The 21,325-nt window shown below is 39.9% G+C and overlaps 1 protein-coding gene across 1 annotated transcript in view; it reads right to left on the minus strand.

The window, feature by feature from the left end:
- Positions 1-6,012: 6,012 nt before the first annotated feature.
- SKOR2 (SKI family transcriptional corepressor 2) overlaps positions 6,013-21,325 on the minus strand; it is a 41,542-nt gene continuing 26,229 nt past the window's right edge. The window contains exons 6-8 of the mRNA XM_024984563.2: positions 20,560-20,627; positions 12,499-12,564; positions 6,013-6,701 (exon numbers count right to left, since the gene is read on the minus strand). Coding sequence (XP_024840331.1) covers positions 12,502-12,564; positions 20,560-20,627 — 131 coding nt within the window. The 3' untranslated portion in view covers positions 6,013-6,701; positions 12,499-12,501. The remainder of the gene's footprint in view (positions 6,702-12,498; positions 12,565-20,559; positions 20,628-21,325) is intronic.

Here is a 21,325-nt window from a genome sequence, read left to right on the forward strand (position 1 = left end):
TTTCTGGAGAAATGTCTATTCCAATCTTTTTCTCATTTCTTATTTGGGTTATTTATCTTTTTATTATCTAGTTGTAAGAGTTGGTTTTTTTTTTTTTTCCTGCTCCGTGAGGCTTGTGGGGCCTCATTTCCCTGACCAGGGATTGAACCTGGGCCTCAGCAATGAAAGCGCCTAACCATTGGACCACCAGGGAGTTCCCAAGAGTTCTTTACATATTCTGGATAATCCCTTGTCAGGTACAAGATTTGCAGACATTTTCTCTAAGCTCTTTTAGCTTTTTTGATGGTATCATCTATAGCACCAAAGTTTGTAATTTTCATGAAGTCCAATTTACCTATTTTTCTTTTGTCTCTTCTGCTTTAAGTATTATAATTAAGGAACCATTGCCTAACCCAAGGTCACTAGGATTTATTTCTGTATTTTCATTTTTATTGTTCTAGCTCTGTGACAGACTATACTTCAAGTAGCAGTGTCTTAGAGAGTTTATCTTTCTAGAAACATATAATACCTAAGTCAAAAAAATCATGCTAACTGGTGGGATTTCAGCTTCAAGTGAAGTTGGTGAGGGGAGATATTTTTGTTTACAAGCGGTCTCCAGCACCCTTCAGATTATGTCAGTCAGGGGGCTCCCAATTCACCCATGCACAGGGCGTCTTGCTTGGCTCACTCAGTAGCAAGCAGCGGAGTTTAGTGGTTAAAAGCAGAGGTTAATGTCACAATGGTGAAAGGTTCAAATTTCTAATTTTCCACTTACCAGCTGAGTGACTTAACTCCTTCCAGTTTCAATTAAATAGTTAAGAACTGTAGTCTCTGCCTCAGAGGGTTATTGAGAGGATTAAATGAAATAATGCTTTAAGACACTTAGTACAATGTTCTGCTTACTGTCATCACTCCTTGAAAGTTGGCTGCTTTTATTATTACTGGCTGCCAAGTAATTGGGTGATAGTGCCATATAAGTAGAGGGATGAGAAAGCAACTACATATAAAATCACAGTTTCACCAATGATGGTTTAGTATTGAATTCAAAGAGTATTTAACCATGTTTTTAAAGCACATGATTTGGGGGAAATGTTGATTCTTTATAAAGTCAATCTCTAGAGGGCCATAAAAGCTATTTTAATCACTACAACTAATTACAAGGAAGTATAAATCAATAAACTTTGCTAAATGGTCTAAAATATAATAAAGAAAGCCATCATTAACAATCATGCAGGAAGCCACTGTCCTTAATAGTGAGATGATATAAAAGTTGGATGAGAAGAATGAATTTTATTATTTGAAAACTCCAGACATTACCAACGCTTTCAGGGAAGTTCTTAATTTAGGACCGAGTTGTGAATTTTCAGAATGATTATTTACTTTAGGTAACTTGATTTTATTACCTCTAAATTACATGTATACTGGGCCTGGTCTGGAAATTTGCAGAAAATATTTTCAGCTCTTATTGTTCTTCCCATCCCTTCTCAGCTCTAAACCAGCCCTCTTTCTATTCCCCCTCCCAAAGCCATAATACTGCTTCAGAGCCTGGAGTCAAGAAGCACTTGCAAAGCTTTAGCTCTCTTCTAGTCTTGTGTGGTGGCCCAAGTCTGGAGTCTCAGGGCTACCATCTGATCCCAAGCTTACCTTGCTGCCCTCTGAATAGGAGAACCAGTGTCCATATGGGTTCCTGAGCCAAATCTCTCTCCGCCTGGCCCATCCCAGCCTCAAGGAGTGAGCTTGCTCCTCACCACACTATTTGTTCTCAGTGGTGTTTTTCCCTGAGGCTGAAATCTGCCCATGAAGGCCAGGTCAGCAGCAGGGGCCTGTTATCATGGGTAATGATGATCAACAGCCTCCTGCTTCAGAGACGCCTGTGCTATGGAGCTCTATTCCCTTGTGGGGTCCTGGCTAGGTATCTGGTCATGGCTTTACTTGCCTTTCCAACAATGTACCTTCCCAACCCAGTTTCTGTGCTACTGTGGGGAGCAGATCAAGTTCAGGTCCAGCCCCTGCCCCCATCTTTGTTATTGTTCAGTCGCTAAGTCATGTCTGACTCTTGATCCCATGGACTGCAACACACCAGGCTCCTCTGTCCTTCACTATCAATTTGAGTTTGCTCATATTCATGTCCATTGAGTCAGTGATGCTATCCAACCATCTCACCCTCTGCTGCCCCTTCTCCTTTTGTCTTCAGTCTTTCCCAGCATCAGGGCCCCCTCATCTTTACCAGTCTATATTGCAGTCAGGGATACCAGACAGGTTGTAATCCTGCTCAGCTGTGATGATGGAGCCAAGAGATTGAGTAGGAAAAGCTGTCCATGGTCATAAGAACTGGATTTGAGACTTTACTCAGCAACTAAATAGACTTCAAAAACCCTGTGACTTCCTTTAGCTAAATCAATGGGCTAATGAGAAGGTAAAATGATGTAACCAGAATAAATACATATTGGAAAGTTGTCACACAAACAGGAAGTTGTGTTACTATTGGCTGATCAGAGCTCCCAAATAGAGAAAAGGGTTTTGTAATCAGTTAGAGTTAACAGAACATCTAAAATAGCAGTGGTTAAACAAGATAAAACCTCATTTCTCTCCAATACAAAAGAAGCTTGGAAGTGGACACTCCAGAGTTGGAATGGGGGCTCAGTAGCTGTCAGGGACCCAGGCTTCTATTATCCTTCTGTGCCACACTAGCATATACCTTCTGTCTCAAAAATCACTTTCATGGCCCAAGAAGACTTCCGAGGCTTCCTCCACATTACATACATCAGGAAAGAGAGACACTGCCTAACTAATCAAACTCTTTTGAGGGGACCCTCTTGAAAGTTCCACATATTTCTACCTCCACCATCTTGGCCACATCTGACAGCATGTAAGCTGGGAAAGGCAGTATTTTATCAAGGTGTATTGCTGTCTGAGAGTAGTCTGTTGGAGAGCAACCAGCAATTTGCCACATAGAGGCATCTGAAACCAAATGAAATGTCAAAATTCTTTGAGTTTAAAGTAGTAACAGTGAAATGAGCGGCTCTTATGAGTGGCCCAAAGAAAACAAATGAGATTCACTCAACTTGTTCAGCAAAGAATGTTTGGTATAGCTACTGCACGCCATAGACTATTCTCAGCACTAGGGAGATGGTAGCGAGCTGAAACAAACCTTCCCTGCCCTTATATAGTTTACGGTGTGTACCTCCCCAGAAAGAGTATATAATTGCAAACTGTGACATAGTTGTGTATGGGGAATCTTGTAAGATGGTCACACTTGAGCTTTGTGCACTCAACTTGTAGAGCGAGACAAAGGAGCTCTCTTCATCCGGCCTGAAATTGGCTGGAAGTACCTGCAGTGCGGGAGACCCAGGTTTGATTCCTGGGTGGGGAAGATCCCCTGGAGAAGAGCATGGCTACCTACTCCAGTATTCTTGTCTGGGGAATTCCATGAACAGAGGAGGCTGGCAGGCTGCAATCCATGGGATCGCAAAAAGTCGGACATGACTGAGCAACTAACACTTTCACTTTTACCCCAATGAATGACATGGTTACCTGTCCTTAGAATGGCTATGGTTTTCCTCTTCTCTGACCTTCCTCACTGCTGACCAAGGCTGCTTTAAACTCTTACCCATAAATGAAAGTGTTCCTCTCTTCTCATTTATATCCCCTGTAGCTAGGAGAGAATTCTTGTCTATTTTCCAAAGAGCTGAGGCTATACTTCTTGCACAATTTAAGGAAATTGGGATATGATGTCCCATTCTCCTTGCCTGTGGCAAATAGGTGAGCAATTCTCAGGCATTCTGAGGATCAAAAGCATCAGTCTGAACTGTCTGGTCTATCCCAATAGAATGGGCTGGGACTTCTGCTTTGATTTGCTATTGCCTTTTCTGATCTTATAATTTCATTTGGAATTAAAACAGAACTTTCATTTGCAATGCTCATATTCTACATTTGCTAATATGTGGGCTAACCTTGGAATGATAAAATAGTTGAAATAAAGAATACAGTGTCTTTTGGCTGTCATTTCATGGAGCCAAGGATTTTATTTGTCCTTCTGGAGGGTAGCTTTATTTTTAGCTCCATGTGGTATTCTAGATGGATGTTCTGTCTGTTTCCACAAGGCAGCTCAGATAACACAATCACATCAAGTTTTAGGGACAAATTCTTTTTGTTCCAACTTAGAAGCATCAAGCATTGCTAGGATACGGCGCTAGAACAGAGAGGAGGCATTTACTCTGCTCAACGAGAAAATAAATGGGTTATTGATGTTTCCATATTATATGCTGGATTTCCTTCTGAAGATTTTCGTGCGTAACTTCAGAGTTGCATGGAGGACTGATAAGCACCAGTGTTTGTGAGGAAAAGACTCAGTCTGATTGAAAAGAAAACAAAAAACCTTGAAAGATGGGGGGACTCTGAGGCCACGAGAAAAAGGAACAGGAGTCTCCAGCACTCAAGGAAAGCCGCAGAGCTGGGCTTCCATGGAACCTGGAATTTAGCTGGAGATCCACAAGGCACTAATGTAGTTTCAGCATTCTAGCAGCAGAGGTCAATGGTCTCCCACTCTGAGCTTGACCATTAACTCAATTCAGGGCTATGCCATGAATAACTTGTCTAGGCTCTCAGACATATTTTAATTTATCTGGTTCTAATTTTTCTTTTGCTGCAAGATCATTTGCTGGTATTTTAGCACTAATAACTCTGAGACAAATAAAGCTGCAACTGGAAAGAAAAAAATGACATTTTAGTCTTGCTTGCGTGCGTGCTAAGTCACTTCAGTTGTATCCGACTCTTTGAGACCCTATATACTGTGGCCCACCTTGTTTACATGGCTGCTTAAGAAAAAGACTTTAAATTCATCTGCAAGTCTTTAGTTATTGCTCCTCTGGAGCTTCTGCTCTTACTCTGAAAAGTTATCTGGTCCCTTAGTTTCTGCAGAAGATGACCTCTGCTGTCCCCTGGTGGCTGGTCATGAAGACAGGTCTGTGCCTTTCCTGGTAATTTTCTGTCACCTCCGGTGTTATTGGCTTAGAGTACAAAGCTAAGGATGCTAGGCTTCCATCCCTAAGTGTAATCTAGAGCCTCTGTAGGAGACAATTCTCCATCAGCTTTACTGACCAACTTCTCTCCTCGTGCCAAGCATGGGTGCCAGTTTCAGAAATGTGTGTCATGTCCGAAAGGCTGTGTGAGCCCCATGCCCAGGCTCCTGGAAGAACAACCTCCTCTTGGCGGTCAGATGCAGCATCTTCATGTTGTTTTTTGCTAGTGTCATTGGGGACCTGTCCTCAGACCCCAGGACTTTGTTTATATCCCTTCTCTGATCCAGCTTCCCGTCCTTCATGGGCTGGGAAGAAAATCACTAATGAGTTTCCCTCCTTTGGTTTCTTAATGCAGCAGATAAGGATAAGAAAATTTATCTCAAAGGTGGGCTAATTGTGAAGCTTGTGTTGATAGTTCATGATAATGAAGACGGTGGGGGATAAGTATTAAATATCATGGCAATGCGTTTTAAACTTCATCTGAAGTCTGTCAAGGGATGCCATTGGTGAGATGCCTCTTCAGTTAGGATGGTCTTTAGCAATTCCAGGGCAGGAGAGCATCCACTCTCACATCCACTAGACTTCCATTCAACTCAGAATTTAGAAATCCTGGCTCCAGGGGGTCACCATTTTGGCCTATCTCTTTCATCTGAGAGGCAGAATTTTTGGCATAAAATTATCTCATGGACTTTGATTCAACATCACAGTAAGGAGAAAGGCACACTACCGACTCCCTCACCAATACTGTTGGAAGACATAGTCAAAATTTATAACCTTTCCTTATCCATACAAAGATACCATCATGATGGGGAGGACTCCAGCTGCTGACAATGGCCAAAGGCAAACTTAGACTTTAATAACCATTTCTGAAGGAATTCCATTTCCAAAAATAATGTACTCAAACATTTTAAGCCAAAATAACTCTAAAAAGTATTAGTGTTGCCCCTAAGCAGATGTTTATAATTACATGAACACAACTTTTACTTCATAGTTTTTTTATTATAGACTTTTTATCCACATGAATGTTAAAGAAACTACAACAGAGTTAAATACCATTTTTGATAACATGATTATATTCTTAATTACACTCAATATTAGACTGTAAAATATTTCCAGAGGAATACAATCTTCATTCATACAGCAGGCAAAGTACCAGAGAGGAAGGGGCCACACACAAGTCTGTCCAGTTTGCTAGGAAAAGCAGGTTCATACAGCCGATACCATCCTAGCTGCTGAAACATGATCCCCGCTCCTAGGACAGGTCTCGTGTTGTCTTTTCTCCAAGAATCACTTCTTCAGATGCAAAAGGCAGTCTTGTAGAGCTGCTCTCTCCAATTGTGCAGCCCTGAGATCCCCCGGGACTGTCCATGGGTTTCCCACCCCAGTTGGCTAACAGCACTCCCACGCTCTGGGTTCGGTTGGCCTTTAAAAACACAGACTCGAACTTTGGTTCCACCAAAAGATGCGACAAGCATTGACTGCTCTGGTTGGCTCCCCCCTCCCCCCGCGAGTGAACGGCTGCTACGGTCTATTTTACATGGTTGTCCACGCTGCTTTGAGGTCACTTGTCCTTGGGTTCTCCCGAACCTGACTTTCTATCTCATTCCCAAGCCCTTTCCATTTGCAGTCTCTGTGCGGGTCCCAAGTGCTCAGGGGCAGGCTGTATCTTACAAGAGCACAAGAGGAAGTGGTTCTGTGCGCCTGGGATAAGACAAAAAGCACAGAATGACAACCTCAGTATGATACAATCAGATAATTTTAAAACATTTAAAGTAATATCCAGTATATCCTTAAAAGCAGACATCTTTAGTACAGTTTAGATAAAAATGTTTAAACAAGTGACCATGAAAGCATCATCCTTTCCCCACGTGTTTGCCTGCTACCTTAGATTATACATCTCTGCTGACACTGAGCCGAACTAGAACTATTACATCAGAGCCTGTCATTTTGCTACCCTTACTTCACAGTAAGGTCATTTTGTTGGGTTCCAGAGACTCCGATTTGTTGTGAGCAAACATTAAGACAGGCAGCCTGTGGTAAAGGGGCAGACAGAGTTACAGGCACTGGTGCCCTGCTGGCTTTGGCTGGATGGTCCAAGTAGTATCTGTTTTTCTTCTTCTGGGTGTTAGGGCAGCTCTAGAGGTGTGACTGGAGGTTTTGCCATTCAACATCAATGGGACCACTGGATCGGTTTATTAACCGTGTATTTATAACTGATAATGTAAGATGTGAATTAAGTCATGATTTCAGGTTACAAGTCAGAGAAGAGTGGATGAAGTGTGGGCAACCTGGGTCAGATCCTGCCGCTTGTTAGCAGTGAGGCCACACAACCGACTCATCTCTGCATTTCAGTATGCTCAGCTGTAGAATGAAGAGAGTAGCAGTACTTCTCTCAATAGGTTGGTGTGAAGATAAAATAGTTGACATAAAGCACTTAGTCACAACCGAGCTACTGAGCACGCACGTGTGCACACACACACACACACACACACATACACACAGAGAAATATGGTAGCACACTCTCATTCTCAATGGAGACTCTTGTTTGACATCAAAGGAGAGAAATAGACATGCTACCCAGCCCTAACCCTTTATTTTTGATTGTTACAAAAGGAAAACACAAAGTGTTCAATTACAATTTCTCCAAACCCTTTTAAGGCCTTTTTCTTGCCATTTTTTAATAGCAGTTATCCCAGAAGTGCAGTAAAAATGATAGGAGTTTACTAAAGAGCTAGATGTTGTTAGCATAGGGAAAAAAATCATATTTTCAAACTCTCTAGAAGGATGTAAAGAGGCAATCAGTGATGAAGAAAAATGCAGAAAGAAGGCCAAAAGTAGGTGGGTTATACCCTTGGGTATTATCTAGGGTTTTGAACAGACTTTAATAAAAACAGCTCGTTTGTGGGAAAGAGAGAATTTGGCAGAAGACTGGCATTCAAGAGGGACAGTCAACATTTACAACTGATGGAGGTTTTGATCAGGTTTGGCCATCCACATTTCATAGATAAGAAGGAGCCTCAAAGATAGTAAATGAAATTCCTTAAGATGACATAGGGTAGTAGTGTCAGATTTAGAAGCCAGACTCTTTCAAAACCAGCCCAATGATCCTGGAAAGACAGAGAAGGGGCTTAGTGTTAAACAGACCTGTATTGAATCCTGGCTTTGTCACTTTCTAGCTAAGTGACCTCACTGAACCTCTGTGATCTCATGTATGAAATGGAGACAGTAATAGGATCAACCATAAAGAGTTGTAAAGATCAAAAGAGAGAATGTGGCAGAGAATTTGACCAAGTATCTGGCATGGTTAGTGCTCAGTGAATGCCAGTTATTATTATTTCCAGCTTGTTCAGCAAGTTTCTGTATGACTATGAATGAGCCATACCTATGATTCACTTTTTTCTTGTAAAAAATGATCCTGTTCTCTGTGAAAGACACAAGTGTTTCACTGAGTCACAGGGATGACATTTGTATAATGTTAAACGGAGTTTGGGAAAAAAGAATGTAAAGTAATATTGAATTGGTGTTAACATCATGACATTTTTATTTGTGGTGTAGATTTCACACACATTACACTGTAACATCTGTGTAGGAACTGGGGCGCATTAATGACTGAAGGTAAGAAAGACCATCAGGAATAATTCCGGTGTTAAAAACAGTTCCAGATGAAAGGATAATTTGCACAACATGTTGCAATATTTTTCAAATCACTTCCATTGTACTTGTGAGCTCATGATAAAGCGAATGCACAGAACAGTACAATGTCTAACCAACAAGGGCTTGTTTTAGGAGGTAGTTGAAAATAAATAACCTACAGTTTACACAGCTGGCAGCTAAACAAATAGAATTCATTGCCCCAAAGGGAGCTATGCCTAGGTTGAAGAAAGGTTTCGATGAATCCGTGGATAATGGATCTGTAAGGAGTTATCAAGGGAAAATTAAGGGTTATTCAGTGTATACACCTAAATTTTGAGGTTGGTCTTGTTAAAAACACAATTTGGCTCTTCTAATGGAACTGCATAGTTAGTCCCTTGGTATGGGTGGACTTTTATTTTAATTTGACATGGAATCTCTGGTGTCCTAATGCAGGACAAACAAGATTTGTAGGGCACTGATATGTGGCAGTACTTGCTCAGCTTATTAAGTGGACTGCCTGTGGTTTTGAAAAGCTTCCTCCTCCTAATAGTCACACTGGAATCCACTGGGTGGCAAGAACACAGCACACTACCTTAAGGTCACTCTTGCGTAAGACATTAATGCATCAGTCCCTAATTTGGAAACCTGTGGTCACTCAGCAAGACAGAATTTGTCTCTCTCCCTTGGTGTAATGATTTTTATTTTGTCATCTCTCCTGGGGTAATTCCTTGCAGGCTTGGCATGTTGAGAATCAAATACTGCCTCTAACAATATGGTTGTGATTCTCTGCTTGGCTGATTTAGCTCAGCATTTAAGTAACCACTAATCTTCTGAAAGCACCAGGGTCTACTTAGAGAAATCCCTGTTGTCTGCAAGGATGGAAACAAAACCAGCATGGAGGAAGCATTACTTACTAAACACAAATCAATCTTTTTTTTTCCCACCTCGCTGTACACTATGCCACCATCAAAGGCGTGGTTTCTGGGTGGTAGGTCTTCATTTTGTAGGTGGAGAGCAGCTCATGTGCGACAAGTAGAGAAGATGAATTGGGGAAGTGGACGGGTAAAAAGAGTTTATTGAAGTCCCTAAGTATAAATCAAACTACAGTCTAATGGATGTATCACAAAGGTGGAGTGAAAAAAGCCTGATACAAGAGAATGTTCCCTATAATGTCCTTTGCTAAAGTTCAAAAACAAGCAAACCCAGTCTTCTGGGGTCAGGGGAGTGACTGGAAAGAGGCACAAGGTGTTAGAACCCAAGCGAGTTCACTGAGCTTTGAGTTCTTGACTTCACGACTTGTAGAACTCGGTGATTTGTAGCCTTTGGTGACTGTGCTATACTTCAGTGAAAAGGTTACTTTAAAAGCACATTCCAGTATTTACTCTTTGATTTGAAAGAAAAGTAGTTTGATATTTTCAAGCTTTTATATATATGGGCTTATCAGTATTCCTTTGGATGATTCTTGCTCTGATTACCTTGATACCCTGCATTAAGATTTATTAGACTTAATGTCCTAAAATTATTTATTTCACACTGCTGGGACAAACCTGGTCTATAAAAGTGAGAAAGAAAGCACTCAAATCAACTTCAGACTTAAGACAAATACCTGAATGTACAGAATGAAGCCAAACTCACAGGTGCATTTGTGTAAGTGTATGACTTCACGGAGACGGAAACAGAATGACAATATCTGAGTGTCTCAAAACAGAATGACTTATTATCCAAGCAACTCTGTTGCTAAACATCTGCTCACAGAAGTCACTGTATAAGGACTAAGTTGCTACTGCTGCTAAGTCACTTCAGTCGTGTCCAACTCTGTGCGACCCCATAGATGGCAGCCCACCAGGCTCCCCCGTCCCTGGGATTCTCCAGGCAAGAACACTGGAGTGGATTGCCATTTCCTTCTCCAATGCAGGAAAGTGAAAAGTGAAAGTGAAGTCGCTCAGTCGTGTCCAACTTTTAGCGACCCCATGGACTGCAGCCTACCAGGCTCCTCCATCCATGGGATACTGCACTTAAAGTCAGGAAGCCTAGAATCTCTTCCTGGTTTTGCAACAGAGACATAAAACATCATATCTTTCTTCACCGTATCTCGAGTCCCTGTGCATAAAATTAAGGGAAAGCATATGAATGAGAGATTGTCTTGGAAAGAATTTTGAGCTCCTAATGAAATGTGACATACGTACAATTGTTTAAGACACATACTGAAGATTATCACTAATAAGGGGCTTCCCAGACAGTGCTAGTGGTAAAGAACCCACCTGCCAATGCAGGAGATGTAAGAGACGTGGGTTCGATTCCTGGGTCGGGAAGATCCCCTGGAGGAGGGCATGGCAACCCACTCCAGTATTTCTGCCTGGAGAATCCCCTGGACAGAACAGCCTGGTGTGCTACAGTCCACAAGGTCACAAACAGTCAGACCTGACTGAAGCCTCTTAGCATGCATGCATGCATCACTAATAAAGATGATGGCAAGAAGTAGAACTGTCATGCGTGCATAGTAGAGGAAGCTTGTGATAGGCAGAAGAGAAACATGAAGGAAAGAAAAGGAACCACGAACCTGCATTGTATAGAATTATTTTTCTTTTTTGCCAATAAATTCTATTGAATTGAAAATAGGTTCCAGAGGGAAGGAGTGGGTAGAATCATTCAGATGGGAATGAATAAAATTGATAAATGACCACAATCCTAGTTGGCCACGAGCACGCACAAACACCACTTCTGACATCTGAGTTTTTCACTGATTTAGCTGTTCTAGCTGCTAGGTCATTTTAACGTATTTCTACAAAAACAACAGTGTCCTAGCTTTGCATTCTTTCAGTTCTAATAATTATATATATCTTCTTCTATATCATAAAAAGTTGTTTTTGAAATGTTTAGGTATATTCTGAGTATTTTGAACTGTGGTGTTGGAGAAGACTCTTGAGAGTCCCTTGGACTGCAAGGAGATTCAACAAGTCCACCCTAAAGGAGATTAGTCCTGCGTGTTCATAGCAAGGACTGATGTTGAAGCTGAAACTCCAATACTTTGGCCACCTGATGCGAAGATCTGACTCATTGGAAAAGACCCTGATGCTGGGAAAGATTGAGGGCATGGGGAGAAGGGGACGACAGAGGATGAGATGGTTGGATGGCTTCACCGACTCAATGGACATGAGTTTGGGTAAACTCCGGGAGTTGGTGATGGACAGGGAGGCCTGGCGTGCTGCAGTTCATGGGGTCACAAAGAGTCGGACACGACTGAGCGATTGAACTGAACTGAACTGAATACGGTCATTGAACTTTAACTGTCTTCTTTCCCCTAGGTGTCCAGAATTCTTGTCTTTTAAATTGTTGCCAGATATGTGACATTGGATCCGGCTTCATCTGTAGAGAAACAAGGACTGTTTTATAAAAGAATGAATGGCTAAACGTGCAGAAGAAGTTCTCGAAGGTCTATGTCGCCTGCGGTTATTCACAGCACCATCTGCCAGTAACTCACTGAAAGCTGGATTTCAGCAAGAATTTGAGCAAAGAAGAAGAAACATAATAAGCACGGCTTTAGACATTCTGATTTCCTTCAGCATACCGGGAATCGGGGTGTTAGGAGGAACCAGAAGGAGCAGAAAACCTCAAAACAGAATGAAGATCACATGTGCAAGACTGACTTGAGAATTTCCTTAGCTTTAGAAAATTTCTGCAGAATTTGTAAGATGCACTTAGCTTTTTATTAAGGAAGTCCCAGGCCCAGAATGAAGTTCAGCAGTGTATCAGCTTAAACACAGGATGCAGCACCACCCAGCCCCCGGTGCCAGGGGGCTACCATCAAGTACATCAGTGAGGAACACAAGCAAGCAACTCAGAGAGTTTTCTCTGGTGAGCTCACCTTTTAGCTTTTGCTGAGATGGGCACCAAGCTTTTCTTTCCTGATCAAGCTCGCTGCATAGGGAATCTGTAAGATAAAAACAAGCAAAACTCTCCAGGTGAGCTAAACTTGGAGACAGATGTGTAATGGAGACCCTTACCCTTCATTGTGCCTAGCGATTTGAATGTCAGTGGATCTGCCCTGAGGAGAAAAGGTCTCCATCCTCCCCAGCAGTGTGGCGCTTCTGGGATACAGCATTCCTAAGGCCCATTAGAAAGCATTTGAGGACAGAACAGATGATCACACTAGACTGTTGCTACAGCTAGTCTCTGAGGTTCCTATGTGACATTTGACTTAAGAAATTAAAAAAAAAAACTTGCATTTAATAATATGGTATTCTTACGTCCAAGGTCACAAACAAGAATGTGATTACAAGCTAGTTCAATGTAACTTTTCATTTAACTACAGCGATCAAATATCTCATTATAAATCACAAATAAGATTAACTAACTAAATGAAAACTATTACTCTGGGTAATTTCCCAGTAACTACTAAGAAGCATCAGAAATAATTGCACTGAAATATGACCCTTGAGAATTCTACCTGAAACTTGAAAAATACTTTTCAATACCGGGGCTTTGAATGAAAGTCCATCTCACTTGATATGCTAGAAAATTCAAACAACTGAAACTGGACTACATGTATAATATTATTTAGATTTGCCTCTCCATTAAATCCAGTTATGTTACTTACCTTCATTATTACAAGATTAAATTCAGAATTCTAGTGATATAAGTCTATTTTACATTTAAAGAAACACTCAGCCCTCTAGAATGTAATATGAACTATGGCTGATATGAGGTAAAAGCAGCGAAGGAAATAAAATTATAGCCACTCAATTAAGCAATATTTTGTGTCTTGTTTGAGACATTCCTCACATTCCCAGTATATTTATGTTTTGTTCTCCTGAGCTACCGGTGCATAAATATGAACCTTTATTAACGGGAAGGAGCTACAAATCTACAGTGATGCTAGTGACTAAATTAACTGCATCAGTTGGCCATAATAACCAGTTTGTCAAATCAAACAGTCTTTTTGATGAAAAAGAAAGAGAAAACGAAAATAACTGTCTCGGTGTCTAGATACACAACTACAACATGGATGTATACGACAGAGTCATATCCGATAAAGGGCAGAATAGCAGCACCGACGTTGCTTCATACAGGACCATAACACGTTCAGCGTCCTAACCTCACATTTTAGGACAAGAGCTAAGGTCAGCTAGATAACTATGACAAGAACAGTTACACAGGGACCTACTCTAGGTACCTCGTCTTTTCACTCTGTGTTATGCTATACCTGCTATTAACAGAGACATACTTGAACATTGATTTTCCACTATGTTGTATGAAACAATATGCCCCAAATCCACGGATCACCTCTCTCTTTAGATGAATGCTATCACAGAGCCTTGAATGGAATTCTATTATTTAGGATAACAAGTGGCAAAGATGTAAACCTTGGGGTATAGAGAATTACCTAATAACATGCATTTGGGTCACTCTTGCGTTTAGAAAGCATTCTCAACATCAAGATTAGATGCCACAAAGATTTAGTAAGTATCTTCTGTACCAGGCACTACACGAGATAAGTTAATATCACCATGAGCCATCTCATCAAAGCCAGTACACTACTCACCCTAACCTAAACAAAACTGCCTGAAGGGCACTGCCTTAACATCTAAGTCAGAATGCCTTTCTCTTTCTCTTTTTTTTTTCAGAAACAGCAATGCAGCATCTCATTAAGATGGGAAGCGGATAAGGAAATTCTTTAAGAGGACTCAGGGAAAAAAAGGACATTTCCAAATAAGCACATTTGATCCTCAAATCTCCAGATTGAAATTTAGATCTGTGTGAAGAATTGTTCATCTCACACTGTGAGCTGAGAATTATTAATTCCAAGTCCTAAATCATGAATGATAAATAAAGAATATATTAGCACACGGCCCAGTTGCTCATGGAAACTATCCCATTTCATTGATTCTAAGATACTCTCTTCCCCCTCACATTTTAACATTTCTGAAATTGGCTGTACTATGATTGATGGCATCTTAGAATAATAGTTAGGCGCTTCCTTTTCTTACAATACATCAAGTAATGGGCACTTTTATGATTGGTGGTGTATCAGGTTCTGTCTTCCCTAACTTGGGAAGCTCATGACCTTAGAGACTCCATTTAAGATAACTACGCCATGTAAACCCCATATATTAGAATTCATAAAAGCTTTCTTTTCATCTTGATCAGCTTGGAAATCACCAAGATTGGCATGGACAAAAACCTCTGAAAATTATTATGTAACTTGTAAATTACCTAGTTGGCTCTAGAGTATCAAAAGTATTGAGATTTTGCCAAAAAGGATAATTTCCTAGTTTGTGCCAAGAGAGAGTTAGCCTGAGCTCAGACATTAAAGTGGATCTACATCTCAAAAAGAGAAAGATGTGAAAAAGGATATATAACTTAGAAACAAGTGACTGCATTGTCAAAATGCAAGGCAATGGATCAATACTTGGAAGAGGACCCACTTTAGTCAAAGCCTATCTCTTGGAGAATCTTAAGGCAGCTTCCACAGATGTTCAGACTTAGATAAACTCCTCTGATGTGTTACACATTTAGTCACAAAATCAAAATCCTCTAGGGACCCAGGGATATTTTCTAAAAATAAAGTGTTTGATCAACCTTTTAAAAATATGTAAAACATATTTTAAAAAACTTTCCAGGTTCAGAGAGTACAAATCTGGGCAAGTTCCCATCCTAGTTAATCCCAGAGCACCTCCAAGAAAAGACCGTATATCTCTAAGAGCTGTGTCCTTGCTGAAGAGGGAACACTTCTACAGCAATGGTAAAAACCTGTCACTGCTCCTTTCCCTGCAAGGAAGCACAGCGCTCAGACCATCAGAGAGTTGTAAACTGCTTTTTTACAAGTCCACAGTGAACGAAACATTAGTACTAAATCTAGTGGACTAACATGATGTTAATTGAGGCTTTGAATGAAGAACTTTAAGACCGGTTCCCCTTGCCTGTGTGTGACTGCAGCGTTCTGGAAAAACAGTAGAGGGCACCTAAAGACCAGCACATTTTAAAAGCATTTTTTTTTTTCTTAATCTATGCGCCCCTTGGTAGCGCTCCAGCAAGTTCAAAGGATGTGAATCTGAGTCCAGTCATTTATTGTGTGTTTTCTGTTGCAGCTTCACAATGTTCTTCAAGAACTATGACTAATGTCTTCAATAACTACGGCTTCAAATATGATATGCCTTGAATAAACCTAATGGTAGTAGCCTCTACACATATGTACTTGCTTAAAAAAAGTGTTGCCAAATTAGCAATGGAAAAAAAAAGTTATCAAGACATTATAGTAATCTCAGCTCATGTTGTAAATTATATTATATCCTAATCCTTGGAAAAACTTTAATCAAAAGGTTACATACTCTTATAGATGTAGAAAGAAACTTATGCTTACCAGGGGCTAAAAATGGGGAGGGATAAATTGGGAGATTGGGATTGATATATACACACTACTATATATAAAATGGATAAGGATAATAAGGATAAGGATAATAAGGATAAGGATCCTAATAAGGATAACTAAAAATGCTTTTTTCCTATTGTACAGCACAGGGAGCTCTACTTAGTACTCTGTAATGGCCTATATGGGAAAAGAATCTAAGAAAGAGTGGATATATGTATATGTGTAACTGATTCACTTTGCAGTACAGCTGAAACTAACACAATATTGTAAATCAACCATACACTAGTAAAAATCTTTAAAACAATGTCATACACTTAGTAAAATACCTTCATCTCCTTCTTTAAATTTTTTTAAAAACTACATATAACATTGTAATAGTTTTTTCACTTTCTTCTTAATCCTAAAGGATGATGGTTTTGGTTTACAAATTGAATACTTTTCCCCTAGAATCGTAATTCACTTGTGAATGAGAAATCTTTTGCTCTTGATTATATTTAATGTAATAAACATCTTCATGAACTTGCTAATTCTAAAAACGTTTTTGATTCATACCGAGAGGAACATATTTGTTTGTATGAATAAATCTAGTTTGGTAACAAAAACATTTTAAGCATTTGAAAACCCAAGGCAGAGGTGGAGGACTATAATATAAACTGTGTTAAGAACTGTAAAACTCTAATTTTAAGCTATTTGTAAAAAAAAAAAAAAAAATTAGCTTGTGGCCCAGTTATGTTAAATAAACTGCATATGCTTTAAACCTCACATTGAAATAAATGCACATTCATTTATAAATGTACAAAGAGAATCAATCATTTGAATCTATAGTCACCACAACTTTGCATTTAACAAACTGGTAAAGGAAGCAACAGTATAGAAGTTACAGTCAGCAGAGAATCTAAAATGTAGGCACCAAAGAAATTCATAAGTTTTCTTTCTATGGCAATGATACCCAAGATGCTTTCAATATAATCTTGAATAAGAACACTGTGTAACAGCATAGGATAAATGCATTGTGGGTCTATGGGAATTGTTACAAAATATGATGGTTTTAATATATTTGAATTTTCTATGACTACAGGATACAGTAGGTTTTCATCTCATTTAAAGGAAAAGAAGCCTATTCTGCAGGTAAATGACTATTCTGTAACATATGCTCTATACACTTTAAATATAGAATAATTTAAGCATATTGAATTAAAAATTTTGGTGAATTGTTCTGTTCTCAAGGAACAAAGTATGTATCCATATTTAGTGATGAATTAGAGCACTAAACCAAAAATACTGAGAAAGTCAATAATTGTGATACCTAGCAACTTGATTTAGATATAATTCTAAAGACATTTTTCTCCAGGTACTCTAGCAAATACAAGCTGAATAAGGGATGTTTCCTTTCAAGAAATCTTGAGTCCACTGCCTCAATTCTAAAGCAGACGGTATAGTGTGAACACAAGTCCTTCTTGCACAAATGTGCCTTTAGCCAATAGTCCCACTAACAGAGGTACTACTTTGGGAAAGAGCACGCCATTAAATTGATTTTTCATACTGGCATAGCATTTTATGATTTACATCTGCATTTCATGCTTATTAAGCACTTGTGCCTTATCATATACCTATTAAGATACTAGGTTGGCCTTTCAATGGGTCCCTTTGGTTTAGAAACTGATACAATGAATGAGTGAATGAATGAATAGGATGAATCTTGAACTCAAGTTTGCAGACCTTAAAGCTTATATCTGTTAGTCACAAAGATAGTGCAGTAAATACATAAGCTCCTGGTAATTCACTAGAGGGCCTTCCCAGGTGGTACAGTGGTAAAGAATTCGCTACCAATGCAGGAGATGCAAGAGACGCAGGTTTGAACCCTGGGTGGGGAAGATCTCTTTGAGTAGGAAATGGCCACCCGCTCCAGTATTCTGCTGGAAAATTCCATGAACAGAGCAGCCTGGCGGGCTACCATCCAGAGTCGAACACAACTGAGCACGCATGCACAATTCACTAGTAAGGCTTCTTTTAGTAGTTTTGGTAGTAGTTACCCAGCACAAAAAAATATTTGGGGAAATCAGGACCAAGCCAGGAAAATCTGGAAAAGAATTAAGAGGATGGCTACATAAGATTATCAGAGTCAGGGGCATCCATGGATGGTGATTAATTCAGCAATGTCTACTGATAGCTATTTGATATTAGACACCATGCTTGGTGTTGAAGGCAACATGAAGACCCAGAAATTTCAGGATAGGGGACACAAAAGGAGGGGAAGAAACAGTAGGAATAAATCATGCCTATTTCACCAGTTTTCATGTTGGCAGTGTGGATGTGCTTTTGTGGATTTCAGGAATTACATGGTACCTACAAGGGTCGGGGGAGAAGGCAATGGCACCCCACTCCAGTACTCTTGCCTAGAAAATCCCATGGATGGAGGAACCTGATGGGCTGCAGCCCATGGGGTTGCGAAGAGTCGGACATGACTGAGCGACTTCCCTCGCACTTTTCACTTTCATGCATTGGAGAAGGAAATAGCAACCCCCTCCAGTGTTCTTGCCTGGAGAATCCCAGGGACAGAGGAGCCTGGTGGGCTGCCATCTATGGGGTTGCACAGAGTTGGACACGACTGAAGCGACTTAGCAGCAGCACAAGGGTCGGGGGGAAACGTTCCAACTCCTCCCAAAGAATTTAATTTGAAATCAGGAAAATTTACTATCTAGAGGGATATGAATTAATAACACTTATCTAGATAAATGACTACATGATGATAGAATATTTTGCAATACAATATAATAATTATATTTTGTAATACTAGTTTGTACCATCCCACATGCCAAATATCTCAAAAGACATGAGATATTTTTCTCTTTATTAATACTGTCTGCTTATCACATGGATGCAATGCCACGTCCTCTTTTACTAAAGAAACCAAATGTCAAAGAAAATTAAGACACTAAAGTTATATAACTGACCTTAATAACTAGCACTAAAATAATTATTTAGTTTCCTTTCCTAATGCCCATTTTGCTATGTTCATCACTACCCAGGAGTCACACATTTTTGGTTGTATGTATGGCAATTTTTGTTTTAAGAGTCTGAAAATCATATCCTATGTAAAATAAGTAAAGTCTTAAAATTTTATATCCTCATACCTCTGATTCTATCTTTATATTCTTTCTTTGGGCAAATTAAGCAATACATAAATTCACAGCAAGTAATAAGCAGCTCTTATTATCTAGGTATCAAAAGCTAAGAACAGTAGATACTTTTCTTTTTTTAACTCCTGTGGGGGATTAGTGGCCAACTGATTAAGAAAATGTTTCTCTTCCGCAATGAATTTAGGTGCAAATAAAACTAACACGAACAAAACCAAAACAAGAAGAAAGATCCTATTTAAGAGGATCTTAAGTTGAGGTGGTTTTCAGAACTGAGAGTCGTTAACCAGCACTTGAGATCCAGGAAAACCTCAGATGGAGGGTTAGAGTTAGCAGCACTTTTAATAGAGCCCTCAGAATGGGGGAAAACGTCGTGAAATACAAGGATGCTTTCAAAATGACTCTCGGCAATCTCCATTAAAGCAAGCACGATTTTCTCCCATGCAGGAAGGAAACATCAATAACCATCTTTCTTAAATAATCTTGACAGAGAGCTAGATGCCTGGCTCTCTAGACAAGACAGGCGAGTCTGCGTAGACAAACATTTCATGGCAGAAGGATAGCGGGGACCAGCTCAGAAACGCCAAACAACCCAAATTATAACAACCATGCTGTGAATAACATTAAGAATCAGTGTCATGTCTTTACCCAAATGATTAAAAATATCTTACAAAAACTGAGCAGAAATTATTTCCCCATTGTACTCATGAAAATGAGGAAGCTTGGGAGATGACTTTCAAAGCACTAATAAATAATACCAGCTGTGTCTGCATGGGGATAAAGGGCGAGGAAAACAGAAAAAGAAAAAACAACTCAAAAAAGAAAAACAAAAACAAAAAACTCACACCACTAATTAGTAGATGTTCCCCTGTTTCCCTGTTTCTGTGTCAATAGAGCTTAGTCCATGTCCACTTTCAGACACGATTAGGATAGAGTGAGTAACATCCTTCATTTGGAAATAATTCATTTCTTTTCATCATCCTTCAAGGGAATTTAACTGATGAATTGTGTTTACACTAAGTTCTATTGACAGCAGTGGGCCCGGCTCAGGTCTCGGTGGTGGAAGGAGGGGGAAGACAAAGACAGTGGCCCTTCCCTGGGTCTCTGGCACAGCCCGGCGCTGTGCTCAGAGGTTTGCACCGTGGAAGACGATGCGGGTACCTCTGGTTCACTCTCAGAGACGATGCACACATCTGTCCATTAACACATGGTAGGTAGTTACATTTAGAGGAAACATACTGACACATCTGTTTACCCTGCATCTAAGTAAATCTCTTGGCAATTAGCATCTAAACCAGCGGAGGGGTAAGTGGACCAAAGGATTTCAAGGCATAAAACAGGAACAGCTTCATACGTATCAGGTGGTTTTGAAAACAAACCCATCACCTTGAATTCATTTTTAAGTAGAAATGCATCTTACAATTTGTAACTGTTGCACCATTTCTTCTCTGTAGGCTAGTTCCCTTTTCATTTGATCCTGGAAATTATCTGAAAGGGGCGAGAAACAGAGAAAGAAATTAATTAAAGTGCAAAATCTACTTTTGGTATATTTAGCATATTGACGGTATAGTAGACTACTGATGGTCCCACAGAAACACTCCCCCCCTTTAAAAAAATTTTTTTTTAACTGGAGGATAATTGCTTTACAATGTGTTGATTTCTGCTGTACAACAATGTGAATCAGCCGTAAAAAAAAATATATATCCCTTTCCTCTTGAACTTCCCTCCAAACCCTACTCCCCACCAGCCCACCCGTCTAGGTCATCAGAGAGCACCTGGGTGAGCTCTCTGTGCTATGGTTATTTGAAGACATATTTTCTCCAAGACTGTGGTTTAATCAGAATAAATAGTAAATTCTGAGAGTGTATTAGTCACTCAGTCATGTCCAACTCTTTGCGACCCCATGTAGCCTGCCAGGCTCTTCTGTCCATGGGATTCTGGTGGGACTGCTGGGCTACAGTCCATAGAGCTGCAAAGAGTTGGACATGACTGAAGCAACTTACCATGCACACACATATGCCTCAATCAGAGAAGGAAGGAAGGCTCTTTAAGAGATATTGTGCAAAATATCTTTGCCATTCTACATATTGATCATTTTTATTGTATTTCCAGAAAGGAATGATTTCTTAATGTGTATCTTGCTGTTTCATCTTTTCCATGTGCTCTTTTTAAAATGGGGACTTGGC

The sequence above is a fragment of the Bos taurus genome, chromosome 24 (assembly GCF_002263795.3).
Source record: "Bos taurus isolate L1 Dominette 01449 registration number 42190680 breed Hereford chromosome 24, ARS-UCD2.0, whole genome shotgun sequence".
NCBI classification, from domain to species: Eukaryota; Metazoa; Chordata; class Mammalia; order Artiodactyla; family Bovidae; genus Bos; species Bos taurus.